Source organism: Mandrillus leucophaeus, unplaced genomic scaffold (assembly GCF_000951045.1).
Source record: "Mandrillus leucophaeus isolate KB7577 unplaced genomic scaffold, Mleu.le_1.0 Scaffold366, whole genome shotgun sequence".
NCBI lineage: Eukaryota > Metazoa > Chordata > Mammalia > Primates > Cercopithecidae > Mandrillus > Mandrillus leucophaeus.
The window spans coordinates 519613-536491 of record NW_012103876.1 but is presented as its reverse complement, the minus strand read 5'-3'; the positions used below and the strand labels follow the sequence as shown (position 1 = coordinate 536491).

The 16879-nt window shown below is 55.9% G+C and overlaps 2 protein-coding genes across 2 annotated transcripts; one reads left to right on the top strand and one right to left on the bottom strand.

The window, feature by feature from the left end:
* The first annotated feature begins 236 nt into the window (after positions 1–236).
* Positions 237–15099, top strand: SLC34A1 (solute carrier family 34 (type II sodium/phosphate cotransporter), member 1). Its single transcript, XM_011989960.1, has 13 exons — positions 237–292; positions 1437–1592; positions 1731–1880; positions 1965–2093; positions 2167–2310; positions 3521–3632; positions 3753–3948; positions 4036–4131; positions 9752–9821; positions 10090–10257; positions 12992–13108; positions 13208–13332; positions 14033–15099. The coding sequence occupies exons 2-13, from the start codon at positions 1484–1486 to the stop codon at positions 14534–14536; spliced, it is 1920 nt and encodes a 639-aa protein (XP_011845350.1). The 5' UTR covers positions 237–292; positions 1437–1483; the 3' UTR covers positions 14537–15099.
* A 1256-nt stretch (positions 15100–16355) lies between these two features.
* Positions 16356–16879, bottom strand: PFN3 (profilin 3). The gene has a single exon (XM_011989959.1). The coding sequence runs from the start codon at positions 16823–16825 to the stop codon at positions 16412–16414; it is 414 nt and encodes a 137-aa protein (XP_011845349.1). The 5' UTR covers positions 16826–16879; the 3' UTR covers positions 16356–16411.

Here is a 16879-nt window from a genome sequence, read left to right as displayed (position 1 = left end):
AACAAGGTGCTGAGTGGCATCAGGGTCTCTCTGCCTGCGAGCGGGGGATGTGTCTGGATCTCGGTTGACGCGGAGAGCCTGACCACAGATTCCCCATGCAGAGCTGACGATTAGCAATTAACTGGGAGGAATCTCGGGGGTGAGGTTAATTGGGGAACAGAGGGAGGGCAGCTAGGGTTCCAGGGACTTTGCCCTTGGACACGAGGATATAAAGAGGAGGGTCCCAGTTCTCCTTCGGGCCCTGGAGGCTTCCTTGAGCTGCTGAGCAGAAGCTGAAACACAGAATCCCAAGGTGAGCCCAGGACCCTCACATCCCACCCCCACCCCCAGCTCTGAGTAGGAAACAGCCCAGCACCCCAGCCCCTTCATCTCTGTCCTATCTGTGCCCACCCCCACCGTGGCCCATATAGCATGTCAGTCCAGCCAGGCGCAGTGGCTCACACCTGCAATCCCAGCACTTTGGGAGGCCAAGTGGGCAGATCACCTGAGGTCGAGTTTGCACCAAAAATACAAAAATTTAGCTGGGCATGGTGGCGGGCACCTGTAAACCCAGCTGCTTGGGAGGCTGAGGCGGGACAATCGCTTGAACCCAGGAGGCGGAGGTTGCAGTGAGCCGATATTGCGCCAGTGCACTCCAGCCTGGGCAACAAGAGTGAAAGTCCGTCTCAAAAAAAAAAAAAAAAAAAGGACTCTTGCTCCTTCAGGGCTTGCATTCAGCTCTTCACACCCCCACCACAACAGCCAAGGCCGCTGGGACAACGCGGGGAGTGCTGAGGCAGATCAGGGTGCCTCCACCCCAATAGCCGAGACTTCTGGGGCAGTGCAGGGACAAGCAGGGGGCTGAAGCAAGCCTGTCAGTGTTTGTTTATTGCCCCTTGAGGGGGTGGATGGGGAAAGGAGTTACTTTGAGGGGAACCCAGGAACTCAGGATCCGGACCAGGGGAACTCCATGTGTGCCCAGCTGACCCCATGAGAAGGGAGGTGACTGCAGCTCCTCCCTGCTCTCCAGGTGGGCAAAACTGAAGCCTGGCCCAGCCCCAGCCCATACCTGCAGCCACTGCCAACACCACATATTCCCTGGCCCCCTCCAGCCCCACACAGGCTGGGCGTCCTCGGTTCTCAGTGTCTTTCATCAACGCTATATCCCAGCCTCTGGTTCAGAGCCTGGGCTAGAGCTCCGTAATACTCACTGAATGAGTGAATGGGTGAATGAATGAACACCTCACCACCACCACACACACCCCTCTGAGACTCACATGCAGGTGCCCGGCACAGATGTGCACATGTAAGTCTGCATGTGAGTCTCGGAGGGGTGTGTGTGGTGAGGATCGGGGGTGTACTTTGCTGGGTGTGTGTTTAGAATCACGCGCCATGGGGGTTTGTGCAGGTGAGGGTGTGTGGGAGTGAGTGTCCCCGACACAGCCATTGTCATTCAGCATTGCTGCGACCCACTGACCTGCAGACCTCACAGTGGGTGCCCAGGATGCTGTCCTATGGAGAGAGGCTGGGGTCCCCTGCTGTCTCCCCACTCCCAGTCCGTGGGGCGCATGTGATGCGAGGGACGGCCTTTGCCTACGTGCCCAGCCCTCAGGGTGAGTGCTGCTCCCACACCCTGGACCCTCTTTGCCCACAGTTGACCACATCCCGGGTGAGGCCACTTCCCCCGCCTGTCCCTCCCCGCCTCCCCGCTGTGGGGCCTCTGGGAGCTCCTGACCAGGCTCCCTCCCTAGTCCTACACAGGATCCCGGGGACCTCTGCCTATGCCTTCCCCAGCCTGGGCCCTGTGGCCCTTGCCGAGCACACCTGCCCCTGTGGGGAGATCCTGGAGCGCCATGAACCACTGCCTGCCAAGCTGGCCCTGGAGGAGGAGCAGAAGCCAGGTGGGCCTGGGCTGGGGGCAGCAGGGGCAGCAGCAGTCCCCGCCCTGGCCTCTGCCCACTATGCTCATGGCTTCCCCCGAACAGAGCCCAGGCTGGTCTCCAAGCTGCGCCAGGCTGGCGCCATGCTGCTCAAGGTGCCGCTGATGCTCAGCTTCCTCTACCTCTTCATCTGCTCCCTGGACGTGCTCAGCTCAGCCTTCCAGCTGGCTGGAGGTAGGGCCCAGGTGGAAGAGACCTGGGAGGGGTTCCTGAAGGGCCTTGGACAACGCCAGCTCATGCTCCCCAGGGAAGGTGGCTGGTGACATCTTCAAGGATAATGCCATCCTGTCCAACCCGGTGGCCGGTCTGGTGGTGGGGATCCTGGTGACCGTGCTGGTGCAGAGCTCCAGCACCTCCACGTCCATCATTGTCAGCATGGTCTCCTCTGGCTGTGAGTTGGCCCACCACGGTGGGGAAGAGCCTGGAGGGGCACCCCAGGAGCTGGGAAGGGTGGCAAATAGGGAGCATGACCCCAGGAAGGCTGGCCTCCATTCAGCCTGACTCCTGTATCAGCCAGGGACACGAGAGGAGCCCAAACTGTAGCTGTGTGTGACCCAGATGATTTATGGCAAGAAACTAGCTTCCCCGATGGTGGGCTGTCTGGGCAAGTCAGGAATCCGTAGGCTAGGGCATTGGAAGGGCAGGCGGGAACTCTCAGGTGGGCGCCGACGCTGTAGTCCAGACAGGGCAGGGTTTCTCCTTCCTCAGGGAAGCCTCAGTTCTGCTCGAGGCCTTTCGTCCTATTGGATGAGGCTGACCCAGGTGACCAAGGATAATCTCCTTTTCTTAAAGTTAGCTGACTGTAGATGTGAATTGCATCTACAAAACACCTTACAGAACACCCAGGCTAGTGTTGGGTTGAATAACTGGGTACCACAGCCTAGCTAAGTTGACACATAAAACTAACCATCACTGGCCGGGCGCGGTGGCTCACGCCTGTAATCCCAGCACTTTGGGAGGCTGAGGCGGGTGGATCACTAGGTCAGGAGATCAAGACCATCGTGGCTAACACGGTGAAACCCCGTCTCTACTAAAAAAAAAAAAAAAAAAAAAAAAAAAAAATTAGCCAGGCATGGTGGCAGATGCTTGTGGTCCCAGCTACTTAGGAGGCTGAGGCAGGAGGATGGAGTGAACCTGGGAGGCAAAGCTTGCAGTGAGCCAAGATCACGCCACTGCACTCCAGCCTGGGTGACAGAGCAAGACTCCTCCTCAAAAAAAAAAAAAAAACACTAACCATCACGCTTGGGGACACGTGTGCACACACAAGCACAAATCTCTATTTGCACGTAGGACATGAGCCCACGAGCCCTCATAACGAAGGCCTCACATGCATACACGTTCACATCCATACACCATGAGCAGCGCGTGTACATCTACTCACATGGATGAATGCACACACCTGTATGAATGCACACACCTGTAAATGCACAGCCCGTGCCCACATGCACCTGTGACACCAAGGTTAGGCAGACGCAGCAGCATGGCAGGAGCATCCACTGGGGACTGGGACATGGGTGGGGACCTGACAAGAGTTATGGTGGGACCGTGGGGCAGGAGCTGGGTGACCGTCAAATTCGTTAGGACGTCTTCTCTTCTACCAGTGCTGGAGGTAAGCTCTGCCATCCCCATCATCATGGGTTCCAACATCGGCACCTCTGTCACCAACACCATCGTGGCCCTGATGCAGGCAGGGGACAGGACTGACTTCCGGCGGTGAGGGGGGCTGGGGGTTGGGGGCTTGTGCCTGGGGGAGGACAGCCCCAGATGCCAGGAACCCCGGGCGCGACCGCGCTCTGGCTGCAGCCTGCCTTGCAATGTGGCCTCCCTGCCCAGGGCCTTCGCGGGGGCCACGGTGCATGACTGCTTTAACTGGCTGTCAGTGCTGGTCCTGCTGCCCCTGGAGGCTGCCACCGGCTACCTGCACCACATCACTCAACTCGTGGTGGCCTCCTTCAACATCCATGGTGGCCGTGACGCTCCTGACCTACTCAAGATCATCACAGAGCCCTTCACGAAGCTCATCATCCAGGTGACAGCAGGGCCTGGCATGGGGCGAGGGTGGGGGTAGCAAGGGACCCAGCCTCCTTCAGTCCCCCTGCCCACATCTTGCCCGCAGCTGGACAAGTCCGTGATAACCAGCATTGCCACCGGTGATGAGTCCCTGAGGAACCACAGTCTCATCCGGATCTGGTGCCACCCAGACTCCTTAGAGGTAAGTCCCAGGCCTAGCCCCAGGTAAGAGGACTCCCTCTTCAAGCTGTTGGTTTCATTGTCTGTTCAAAATGCTCCAGATAGAACTTGAAGATCATTTAGCCAGGAGAGGGCAAATATGTGGCCCTTCTACTGTGCTTACAGTAAACATTGCTAATTCCTCCCAGCTTCACACATTGCCTTAGGCAGACATCACCCATCAGAGTTATTATGTAGCTGATCTAGCCCAGTGGTTCTTGAAGTGTGGTCCCAGGCCGGCATCTTGGGTACCACCTGGGAACCTATTAGAGATGCAAATCACCCTGCCCTTCCCTAGACCTGCTGAATCTGGAAAGCCCTGGGAGTGGGGCCAGTGGCCTATACTTCAGCAGTTCCTCTGGGTGTGCTCCGTGCTCAAGTTTGAGAACCACTCATCTAGTGCAACCCTTAGGTTTCACAGGTAGAGACACAGGTTCAGAGAGACTAAGAAACATGCCAGAGCTTGTCCTACCATGTCAGGGCCTGAGCACCCCAGAGGAGTTAGTGACTCAGCTGGGCCATGTTTTGGGACCCAGGTAATGGGAGGAGGAGGCGTGTCCTATAAGGACACCCAGGAAAGTAGGGTGAGCAGGAAGGTGGGCTGCACGGAGACCTCCTTGGAGATACAGCAGCCACTTGTGCTGGCATCGGGGATTCCTTCTCCTGGAGACTGCCACAGGCAGGAGTCCCTTGTCCTTCTGCACTGTTTCTGCTGCTTCTAATGCTGGGAAGATCTGTTTGAATCAAGTGGACACTCATGGACCACCCATTATGCCAGGCTGACAAGGAAGCAGGCAATTAGCACACTTCCTTACTCAGCCATAAAAAGGAAAATGCTCGGCCGGGTGCAGTGGCTCATGCCTGTAATCCCAGCACTTTGGGAGTCCGAAGCGGGCGGGTCATGAGGTCAGGAGATCGAGACCATCCTGGCTAACAAAGTGAAACCCCGTCTCTGTTGAAAAAAAAACAAAAAACAAAAAAGTAGCCGGGTGTGGTGGCGGCCTCCTGTACTCCCAGCTACTCGGGAGGCTGAGGCAGAATGGCGTGAACCCGGGAGGTGGAGTTTGCAGTGAGCTGAGATTGCGCCACTGCACTCCAGCCTGGGTGACAGAGCGAGACTCTGTCTCAAAAAAAAAAAGGAAGACACTTCATCCAAACCACAATGCACCATATTTGCTTCTCCTTGATGCGTACATACGAGACATAACTTCATTTACAATGAGATATGAGGAAATCCAAAGCCACAGCACAAGCACAAGCCCTCCCCCCTCACCCTCCCACTTGCCACTCCTTGTGACTGGACCTTCCTCCTGGTGTGAACAGAAAACACTCATCTGACTCGCCCTGCGATGCTCCTTTGCGTCTGAAGTTGCTCCGGCTCAGCCTCTGAGTGTTCAAAGCAGCCTTACATAAAAAAGCCCCAGCAGGCAGCTTTTACGCTGACTGCGTGACCTCTTTAATACATCAAGCACCTTCTCACGAGCTCTGTGAGCACTCTCAGTGCTCTCTGAATCACCACAAGCCTCTAGACTTCATAGCAAAATCTGGAACGGAGCGAAATCACACACTTTGATCTTCACACAGACAAGCCAGGGAAACCAGCTCTGATCCTCGCTACCTCGGAGCTCCCCGCCGGTCACCTGCTGCAGCTTCGGGCAGGTCTCAGCCTGCAGCCTCCACATCCTCACCTGAAGTTGTCCTCACCCAGGTTCACTCCGTGGAGGCCGCCCTTGGGCCTTTCTCTACGGCTGCAGCTGCCACTTGTCCAGCTGGTTTCTCTTCCTCACTCTGCCAGGAAACGCTTTCCTTCAACGCTTTCTGCAAGGCAGGGTCTGATTTCCTCGGCTCGGAGAGTAGCTGGTGGGTGGGACCCAAGCTCTCACGTTCACCCTCTTTCTGGGACCCCACCGAAGGAGTGTGACTCACACAGCAATGGATGTGCTTGGTCTTGCGAAGTGTGAAGTGTGAAGTGCGAAGTGTGAAGTGTGAAGTGCCTCCTGGCTCCTCCTGCCCAAAGACTTGGGTTTGTCCTTTGGCCGCAGAGTCTCCCTGTGCTTCCTTCCAACCTGTTCCCATTGACTCCAACTTCCACCACGCTGAACCTGAACTAGTCGCCAGGGAAGCTACGCACCCGGGAGAGGAGGCAAGTCCAAGGCCTTCCAGATGGGGAAGGAAGAAGCAGTGGCAGTTGTAGTGTTCAAACCCTGAGTCTCCCGGGACCCTGACATTGTCCTGGGAATCACCTTCTTACGTGGCCACACTGCGGATTATCAACTATACCTGCCTGGATTAAACAAGCATCTTTTGAGGACTTGCAACCTGGGAGGCAGGGATTATCACATTCCCCATTTCACAGATGAGGAAAACTGAGCCCCAGAGAAGTCCAGTGGCTTGTAGGATACAAATCCTGGTGGAATCCTTACTCTCTATCTGGTTGCCTCTCCCACTCACCGGTCTGACATTCTACTATATGTGTCTGTTTCCCATGCTGCCCATCAGGCCTGAAGGCCACCAGGTGACCACAGCCCCGTGGAGACCACCCCAGAGGTAGCGGGTGTTACTCTAAGGAGGAGTTCTCCTTTTCGCCACCAGATGGTGCTGCTGGCACAGTGCTCGCCCTCTGCTTCCAGAAGAACAAAGGCCCTAGCGCGCCCCTTCTTCTGTGGGGGAAACTACTGCGCAGGCCCACATCCTGACAGGCTTCTGTGAGCTTCATCACCTCCTTCAGTTCCCAGAAGGGGTCTCTTTAATTTAGGGTGTCCCTGTAGGCACTTAAATCCCAACTCCCTCTTCCATAATGCTGCCAACTAGCCCCTGGGAAAAGGTGGGCAGCATTATGGACTTCATGCTGCAGAGGAGGAAACTGAGGCCCAGAGAGGCTAAGTGTTTGCTCCAGTGTCACACAGCTGGGAACGGCTCAGCTGGGGTATGGACCCAGGGCTGTCCACAGGCCAATTCTGCTCTTCCCACAGAGCCCACCACCTGCTTCAGGTCCCTCTGGCCTCTCCTACCCGACCCCAGGCCCAGGCAGAGATGGGCACATCTTGGGAAGATGCCCCCAGATCCTGGGCCTCCCAGCTCTTTTATCTAAGCTGGAGTTTCCGTCTTCTCCCTCTACCCCACAAGGAAGCCCCAGGGCCTGCTCCCTCCCGGCAGTTCCCTCTCCACCTGGCTTTGTCCCTCCCGCCACCTTTACCTTCCTCTCTTATACTTTAGGGTCTCTGGCCTCCCAGCCAGGGCCACACAGCCCCAGGCAAGAAGGTCAAGGTTCTAAAAACTCGGAGGACTTGGCCCTGCTGCTGCCCCTGCCAGCCCTAAGTTGGGACCCCAATAAAGTTCTCTATTCTCCTCCAGCCTCCCCAGGACCCCACAGTCCTCCCCACAGAGACCTCTGGGCCCAGCCCAGGCTAGGTCAATGGGGCACAGGTTGACCAGGCACCCACTCATTCAAGGGGTTGTCTGCTCCCTCAGCCCCCAGGCTGGGTACTCCCAGGAAGGTCCAAGCAGATTCCTCCCCAACAGGGCCAGGGTTCTCAGGTTCGTCGGCAGGGGGCACTGGTCCTGACCTAGGAAGTCAGTCACACACACAGCCTCCCCGCCATGTGATCCTGAACAGGCCCAGGGAGGGAGACGGTCACTCCGTGTAGGAAGACAGTTTACCGAAGGCTCACCATGAACCAAGCCCTGTGATGAGCACTTTAAACACATTTCCCCCTGTAGCCTTCACAGCAGCTCTTCTCTTACCCTGCGTTAGAGAAAACGGGCTCTGAGAGGTGGCATGGCTTACCCAGGGTGGTTGGTATAAGAAGCAGGATTTGAACTTAGATCTGCCTAACAGCAAACAGCTGGCTCGCTCTCTCCCTTACCCTCGCAGCAGTTACCGTCGCTTTTCCAGCCTGGTTTTCCCATCTAGCCCATCACAACCTATTTTTTCCAGGCTTCTTGGCCTGCCATTCAGGCCCAGTCTTGATGGGTCCACAAGGCCCTGATGTGGTGAACTGGGAGCACACAAGAGCACATTGCCCCATTCAAGGGAGCACATCCCGCTAAAATAAACCCGGATATTACACCAGATGCCATAAAATTTCTTACCTTGGCCAGCACAGTGGCTCACACCTGTAATCCCAGCACTTTGGGAGACTGAGGGTGGGGGTGAATCACCTGAGGTCAAGAGTTCGAGACCAGCCTGGCCAACATGGCGAAACCCCGTCTCTCCTACAAATACAAAAAAATTAGCCAGGCGAGGTGGCAGGCGCCTGTTAACCCTAGCTACTCAGGAGGTGGAGGCGGGAGAATCGTTTGAACCCAGGAGGCGGAGGTTGCAGTGAGCCGAGATTGTGCCACTGCACTCTAGACTGGGCAACAGAACGAAAACTCTGTCTCTAAATAAATAAATAAATAACTTACTAGCCCAACAAGGCTAAAAATTAGTTGTCCACAGGCCAGGCTGGCCTGCTTCTGCTGACCTTCTTTGAGTTGTAAAGATAACTCTAAGTGGTTGCCAATATTTACAGATTGGGAGTTTGTTGCTTTTGGGGTTTTTGTTTTTGTTTTTTTGAGATAAGGTCTTGCTCTGTCACTCAAGCTGGAGTGCAGGGGTGTGATCAGAGCTCATTCCAGCCTCGAACACTTGGGCTCAAGAGATCCTCCTGCTTCAACGTCCTGAGTAGCTAGGACTACAGGTATACACCACCATGCCCTAATTTTCTTTGTGGAGACAGGGTCTGGCTATGTTGCCCAAGCTGGCCTCCCACTGCTGGCCTTGAGTAAGCCTCTCACCTCAGCCCCCAAAGTGCTGGGATTACAGCCATGAGCGACACTGCACCTGGCCCAGACTGGGAGATTTTATCTAGAACTTCAGAGTTGTGGCTTCTCTCATAGAAATTGGACAATTTAGCCATGCCAGGCTGAGTCCCTGGATGGTGACAGTGACCAGGAGCTGAGTAACTGCTGACTCTATAGGCCCAGCAGAAACTCTCCTCACCTCTTCCACACATAGCCCGAGCTGCTCACTTAGGTTACCTGCCCAGCCCTGTGGCCCTCTGAATTGTACAGCCTCCCTGGGGAGCCCCTTTGTTTCACTGACAGTAGGTGACAGAAGAGATGTGTGGGCTGGGCCCTCTGTCCCCCTACATCCCCTGAGAATAAGGAATTGATCTAGAGGAGAATGGAGCTTGGGCTAAGGGTGTCTTGGAGGAGAGGAAGGAGCCAGGATGCTGGGGAAGGGGCACCAATAAAGGGATTGGTAATAAAAGATGAGGAAGGGAGAGTTTTCAGACAAAGAGGAACATGTTCAGCAGCACCGAATGCCACTGAGAGAGGGAGGAGAAGAAAGTCAGGAAGCCACAGATGTGGCCCTGGGGAGAGCTGGGCCAGTGGAGCGACAGGGCAGAACACACAGAGGGCCAGATTCTTGTGTGGCAGCTACTTTCATCTACATGTCCTCAGTGGAAGAGACAGGCTCAGAGAGGGCAAGAGACCCATGCATGGTCACAGAGCAGGAGGCCCATCTCCATCTTCCCCATCCTTCCCTAACCCCCATCTCGGCTCCAACCTCAGGCTATGTTTTCCTAATTCACTAAGTCACCCTCCTCTTAATGTAGGCTCCCACCTCCATGTCGAGAGCAGAGGCCAACTCCAGCCAGACCCTTGGAAATGCCACCATGGAGAAATGTAAGTGCCTGAAACATGGTGTCCAGAATGGCAGGGGCAGAGCCTAGCAGTGGCAGGGCAATCCTGCACCAGCCGCCAGCCACTATTGTGTCCAGCCCCAGGAAGGACAGGTGTCAACCAGCCCATCTCCTGAGCCTGGGTCAAGCTCCGGTGTTAAGGCTCAAGGAGCCTGAGGTGGGGCCTTAGGCTCAGAGTCCAACCAGGTGGCAAAGGTGGGGACCTGGGAGTCAGGTGTGGGGTCAGCTGTCAGGAGCTCCACCCCCTGCAGGCAACCACATCTTTGTGGACACCAGCCTACCGGACCTGGCTGTGGGGCTCATCCTGCTGGCAGGATCCCTGGTGCTGCTGTGCACCTGCCTCATCCTCCTCGTCAAGATGCTCAACTCCCTGCTCAAGGGCCAAGTGGCCAAGGTCATCCAGAAGGTCATCAATACCGGTGAGCTGCGAGCAGTTGACTGGGCAGGGCCGCAGGATGGGCCTTTCCAGATCCTGCTAAGTCCTGTCACTGCCTTGATCTGGGTAAAGCCTACCATCTCTGAGCCTGTTTCCTGATGTGAACAAAGAAGGTGGTTTCTGACGCCACTGAGGTGCTGACAGCTGGAGACCTGTGGCTGCCTCTGACTGTGGTTCCATTTTAGCAGGTGGAGATGCTTGTTGGATTCAATCAACAAAGAGTTGATTGGACCATTGTTTGATTCAATCAACAAAGAGTTCTTACACCCCCATTGTGTGACAAGGGAGGTATAGTGCCAGGTATACACAGGTGAGACAAATAGAGATGGGTCCTGCCCTGAGGGGCTCACAGCCCAGCAGGGGAAGGCAAGCAATGAAAAATACGTGAGATTGGCAAGTGGCTCACACCTGTAAATGCAGCACTTTGGGCAGCTGAAGCAGCAGAATCACTTGAGCCCAGGAGTTCAAGACCAACTTGGGCAACATAGTGAGACTTTTTTTGTTTGTTTGTTTGTTTGTCTGGGACAGTTTCATTCTTGTTGCCCAGGCTGGAGTGCAATGGTATGATCTTGGCTCACTGCAACCTCCGCCTTCTGGGTTCAAGCGATTCTGCTTCAGCTAGGATTACAGGTGCCCGCCACAACATCCAGCTAATTTTTTTGTATTTTTAGTCAAGACAGGGTTTCACCATGTTGGCCAGGCTGGTCTCAAACTCCTGACCTCAGATGATCCATCCGCCTCAGCCTCTCAAAATGCTAGGATTACAGGCATGAACCACTGTGCCCGGCTGAGACTTTGTCTTACAAAAAAATTTAAAATTAGCTGGGCATGGTGGTGTGCTCCTATAGTCCCAGGTACTCAGGAGGCTGAGTGGGAGAGTCACTTGAGCCTAGCAGGTTGAGGCTACAGTGAGCTATGATGGCACCACTGCACTCCAGCCTGTGCAACAGAGTTCAAAAATAAATAAATAAAAATAGAAAAAGAAAAATAAAGAAGAAAGGAAAATGAATTAGGGGGATACATTCAGAGAGAGGTACCTGCCAAGGACATAGCAAAAATGGCAATGCAATAGAGTGTGGAAGAGATGGCTTCCAATGCGCAGTTTGAGGCCGCTCAGTGCAGCTGGCATTTGAACAGACACAAGTAGCCACGGTGCAGATGAAGAGCACTCTGGGTGGAGGAACAGTATGTGCAAAGGCTCAGAGGCAGGAACCAGCATGGCAGGTCTGTGGCACAGAAGGGTGGCCAGCAGCTAGCAGGAGCAGGGTAAGCAAGGGGATTGGCTGAGTGGGGTCAGTAAGGTGGCAGGGAAGGGGCCAGAGCATGGGGTCTCCAAGCTCTGCTCAGGGCCTGGACTTCAACGAGGGTAACATACATGAGCACTCAGAAGACCTGGGGCAAGGGAGCAACGCCATTTGATTTTCATTTTCTCTTTTTTTTTTTTTTTTGAGACAGAGTCTCGCTCTGTCGCCCAGGCTGGAGTGCAGTGGCGCAATCTCCTTCAACGAGGGTAACATACATGAGCACTCAGAAGACCTGGGGCAAGGGAGCAACGCCATTTGATTTTCATTTTCTCTTTTTTTTTTTTTTTTGAGACAGAGTCTCGCTCTGTCGCCCAGGCTGGAGTGCAGTGGCGCAATCTCCGCTCACTGCAAGCTCCGCCTCCCGGGTTTACGCCATTCTCCTGCCTCAGCCTTCTGAGTAGCTGGAACTACAGACGCCCGCCACCACGCCCGGCTAATTTTTTGTATTTTTTAGTAGAGACAGGGTTTCACCCTGTTAGCAAGGATGGTCTCGATCACCTGACCTTGTGATCCACCCGCCTCGGCCTCCCAAAGTGCTGGGATTACAGGCGTGAGCCACCGCGGCCGGCCTCTTTTTTGTTTTTTGAGACAGAGTCTTGCTTTGTCACCCAGGCTGGAGTGCAGTGGCGCAATCTCAGCTCACTGCAACCTCTGCCTCCCAGGTTCAAGTGATCCTCCCACTTTAGCCTCCTGAGTAAACTGGGATTACAGGTGTGCACCACCACACTCGGCTAATTTTTGTATTTTTAGTAGAGACAGGGTTTTGCCATGTTGGCTAGGCTAGTCTTGAATACCAAGCCTCCCACCTTGGCCTCCCACAGTGCTGGGATTACAAGTGTGAGCCACCATGCCCAGACTCTTCCTATTAACCATAATTTTTTTAAAAATAGAGATGGGCTCTCACTATGTTGGTCAGGCTCCTCTCGAACTCCCAGTCTCAAGTGATCCACCCAACTCAGCATCCCAAAGTGCTGGGATTACAGGTGTGAGCCACCTTGCCTGGGCTTGGTTTTCATTTTAAACTTCGTGCACTAGGAGGGGCCGAATGACAAATGCTAGAATAAGGGGTATCATGGGGCTGTGGGAGTTCAGAGAAGGGAGAAAAAGTCTGCTCCAGAGCAGGGGGTCAGGGAAGGCTTTCCAGAGGAAGTGACATCCATGCTGAGTCTGAGGATGAATATTCAGATGCTGAGTAGGATACTCCCAGCAGAGGGAACAGCCCCAGCAAAGGCACAGTCGCCTGACAGAGCCAGGCTGAGAAAGGCCTTTAATCCAGGAGCAGAGGCCAAGTGGAAGCCACTGTAGTAGGCGCAAACCCCCATGGAGGTCCTCTCTCCCAATGCCCCCACGGAGGTCTGCTCTCCCCATGTCCCTGCTCTGACCCCAACCTGCTGGGATGCGGTTTCCTTGCAGACTTCCCTGCCCCCTTCACCTGGGTAACAGGCTACTTTGCCATGGTGGTGGGCGCCGGCATGACCTTCGTGCTCCAGAGCAGTTCCGTGTTCACCTCGGCCATCACCCCACTCGTTGGTGAGTGCCCATGTAGAGGTGGAGTGGGGTGGGCCAGGGCTGGCAGCGAAAGGGCTGAAGGAGACGCTGGGGAACTACTTCCTCTCCTTCTGCCCCCAGGCCTCGATGTGATCAGCATTGAGAGGGCCTACCCACTCACACTGGGTTCCAACATCGGCACCACCACCACGGCCATCCTGGCTGCCCTGGCCAGCCCCAAGGAGAAGCTGTTCAGCGCTTTCCAGGTGCGCTGGGAGTGTAGCCTCGCCTGGGGCAGGATGGAGTTGCGTATAGGGTGTGGGGCCTGACAAAGGTGTGATGACATGCAACAAATATTTTGACTGCCTACTAAGGGCCACCTACTATGCTCAATGAAACCATTATGGACAAAGTAGACCCAATACCACCCTTGAGACCTTAGCATCTCATCGGGAGACACTGCTCATAATTACACCAATAAATAGCAGTGAATCGGATTTGCCCATAAGAAGAGGAAGAGGCACTATAAGAGGGCGCCTGGCACAGTTTGAGGAATCCATTGCGGGGGTCAGGGCCGCAAATGGCAAAGGGGAATTATTCTAGGAGCAAAGGAGTAACTGACAAGCCAAGGCACTGACTGAGTGAGGGTCCAGAAACTGACATCAATCCTTTAGCTGCTGGATTTTGGCAGTATCTGCTGGGGGATTCCTGTGTGAGGGATCAGTGGGGAAAATGTGGGGAGCTCAGGGCAGTAGTTATTTACCAACTGGTCTAGAAGTATTTCAATATTTGCATAACCAGCATAGCTGCCCTGGGGTGATCTGGGGGCGGGGGACACATCACCCCTAAGTGGAAACTTTCCTGCTGCCCAGACCAGATTGGGGTTCCTATCATCTACCCCTGCTGGCCTGACCCAGGACCTGGGAGCCAGTGCCCACCTCAGCCCCTCTGCCTCATCCCCTGCAGATTGCCCTCTGTCACTTCTTCTTCAACATCTCGGGCATCCTTCTGTGGTACCCGGTGCCCTGCACACGCCTGCCCATCCGCATGGCCAAGGCGCTGGGGAAACGCACAGCTAAGTACCGCTGGTTCGCCGTCCTCTATCTCCTTGTCTGCTTCCTGCTGCTGCCCTCACTGGTGTTTGGCATCTCCATGGCAGGCTGGCAGGTCATGGTAGGTGTGGGCACGCCCTTCGGGGCCCTGCTGGCCTTCGTGGTGCTCATCAATATCCTGCAGAGTCGGAGTCCCGGGCACTTGCCCAAGTGGTTACAGACATGGGACTTCCTGCCTCGCTGGATGCACTCCCTGAAGCCTCTGGACCGCCTCATCACCCGTGCCACCCTATGCTGTGCCAGGCCTGAGCCCCGCTCACCCCCGCTACCCCCTAGGGTCTTCCTGGAGGAGTTACCCCCTTCCACGCCCTCCCCCCGCCTTGCACTGCCTGCTCACCACAATGCCACCCGCCTCTAGGTGGTGGGCCCAGACTACAGCCTGGAATGGGGAAGGCCTGGGGTGGAAAGGCAGGGGAGGGAGGGTGTGTATATATGTGTGCATGTGCCTGTGCCACCCTGGGTGCCAGTCTCTCCTTCTGTAGCTCCGCAAAGGTCTGGGCTTGTGTGACAGTGTCGGTGTGCGTGCATGTGTGGGGGTGAGTCTGCATGTGCACCTGTCATGTGTAGATGCTCGTATTTGTGTGCAGGTGTGCCAGCCCATGCACATATACACAGACACACCTGTGGCAGGCTTTGTGCAGGTTGCAGGATATCTGATACGAATTCAGATCCTCTGCACGTGTACACATGACTAGGATAGACAGGAGTGAGGGTGGGTCTGAGTATATGACTGTGCAGCTGTTTGTGCATAGATGTTGGTGCCTGCCTCACTGAATTTGCACACCTCCCTGCCACCTTCCTTCCTCCAAGATACCCTCTCCTCATCGTCACCCAGGTCTTCAGCACCACTACAATTCCCTTCCCAACACTTGCCTGATGGAAAAAAAAAAAAACGAAAGGAATCAAAACTCTCCTTAGGCATTCGGAAGTCTTTTTGCTCTCCACCAATGGCGAAAGGAAAGACCAAGCCATGGGGTTCAGCAGCACCATCTCCCCTCAAAGACTGGCTGCAAGAGCGGCCTGCCCTGCCCAGGTCAGGTGCAGTTCCAGAGAAACCAGCCCTGCAGGCTCACACCCCAACCTTCGGTCTGGCCCTACCTGAGAGTCCAATCCACAACTCAAACTCCCTGAAGCCCCTCCTAGGCCTGGGGCCACCCCCAAGGCAAGAGTAAGGAGGATTCTGCACCCCCAACCCCTGACCCCCACCTGGCTCAACTTCCTCTGGTCTCCCTCTGCCCTCTGAATTCACCCACCTCAGCCACACATCACTCCTTGCTGGAATAAGATCAGGGCTCCAGAATGAGTGACACGTGGGGTCTGCCGTCAGGGCCGCTGGGGGAGGGGATGGGAAGGGGGGTGGTGGGCAAGAGAGGCCGTGCCCTGGGCCCCAGCACATGGAGGGCAGAGACCAGACACTCTCCCTCCCACTTTTGTCCACTATCTTTGGGCAGTAAACCAGGCCACAAACTCATCCAAGCTTTTCAATTCCCCCTCCTCCATAGGTCATCCTGCAACGGAGGCCTACAGAGTGAGACTTCCGGGTAGGGATGCCAGAGTTCCTCCCTCTAGTCCAGGGACTCCTCCGGGGCCTTTTCGAAGACCTGGGGAAGGCAGGATGTAAGGTCTCAGACCCACTTGTGATGGTCTTGGACATGTGCCCTCTCAGTGGGCCCCCCTTGGAGGAATGTGGGCAGAGATGCAGAGGCCTGTGAACCCCAGAACTGCTTTACAAGCTACCAGGCCCGTCCTGTCACCCACTCACACACCTTGCTAGTACGTGAGGTATGAGTGGAGTGGGGAGGAGCAAACTGGCCTCTAGCCTGACACTCTGACGGGGAGAGGTGTTCGCGGGATGGGGAAGAGGCTCCTTTTACTTGTCCTGACTAATGTGTGGGAATATCTGCGAGAAAGGACGCTAAGGCGGAAACAGACTTTGAGAAGCCCCACCCTTGGACTCTTCCTCAGCTGCGGAGTGCCTAGGACCCTGGGAAGGCGCCAAGGAGCAGCAGTCAGGCCAGGAGACTCTGCGAGGCGTCCATGGGAGAGCAGGGTGGAGGGCACAGGAGCCTGGCAGCCTCTAGACTCAAAATCCCATCTCCACCAGGTAACCGTCTTGCAAAGACCAGTTTCCTTATTTACAACTCCTCCCACCGCGCAAGTGGAGAAGGAGCCAGCCGCGCCCAGGTCACAGTTTATTTGGCCCGCGCTACCAGTGGGCGGCCTGGCTGCCCGGCTAGGCGCCCTGCATGCGCAGCCCGCGTATGAGTTCGTGCATCGTCTTGTTGAGGATGCCCCCATGGACGCCGCGTCGGCCCATGAGCACCAGGAGCGCGCGCGGCGCGTGGCCCACGCACACGGCGCGCGGGTCCAGACCCTTGGTGCGTGCGTCCAGCACGCCGTCGCCCTCCGCCAGCAGGTGGTCGCGGATGACGCAGCAGCGGCGGCCGCCCACGCTCAGGCCCGCCTGCAGGAAGGTGCAGCGGTCGGGCCCCGTGAGCACGCCCACCTCCTGCGGCGAGATGGCAGCCAGCAGGCCCCCGGGCCGCGAAGCCCACACGCAGCTGTTATCCGCATGGCCCACGATGGCCACGTCGTCGATGCGCTGGTCCCGCAACACTGCACTGATGTAGACCTTCCAGTCGCCCATCGCGCTCCGAGTGCGCCCCGCCGCCTCGTGCCTCTCGGAGCAATGTAGAGGCGC

What these genes read in the sequence shown, in the direction of transcription:
- SLC34A1 (XM_011989960.1), top strand. Translation starts at nt 1,484, where the DNA reads ATGCTGTCCTATGGAGAGAGGCTGGGGTCCCCTGCTGTCTCCCCACTC. An exon ending in CTACGTGCCCAGCCCTCAGG is followed by an intron (nt 1,593 to 1,730) that starts GTGAGTGCTGCT and finishes CTCCCTCCCTAG; the next exon opens with TCCTACACAGGATCCCGGGG. An exon ending in AGCCTTCCAGCTGGCTGGAG is followed by an intron (nt 2,094 to 2,166) that starts GTAGGGCCCAGG and finishes CATGCTCCCCAG; the next exon opens with GGAAGGTGGCTGGTGACATC.
- PFN3 (XM_011989959.1), bottom strand. Translation starts at nt 16,825, where the DNA reads ATGGGCGACTGGAAGGTCTACATCAGTGCAGTGTTGCGGGACCAGCGC.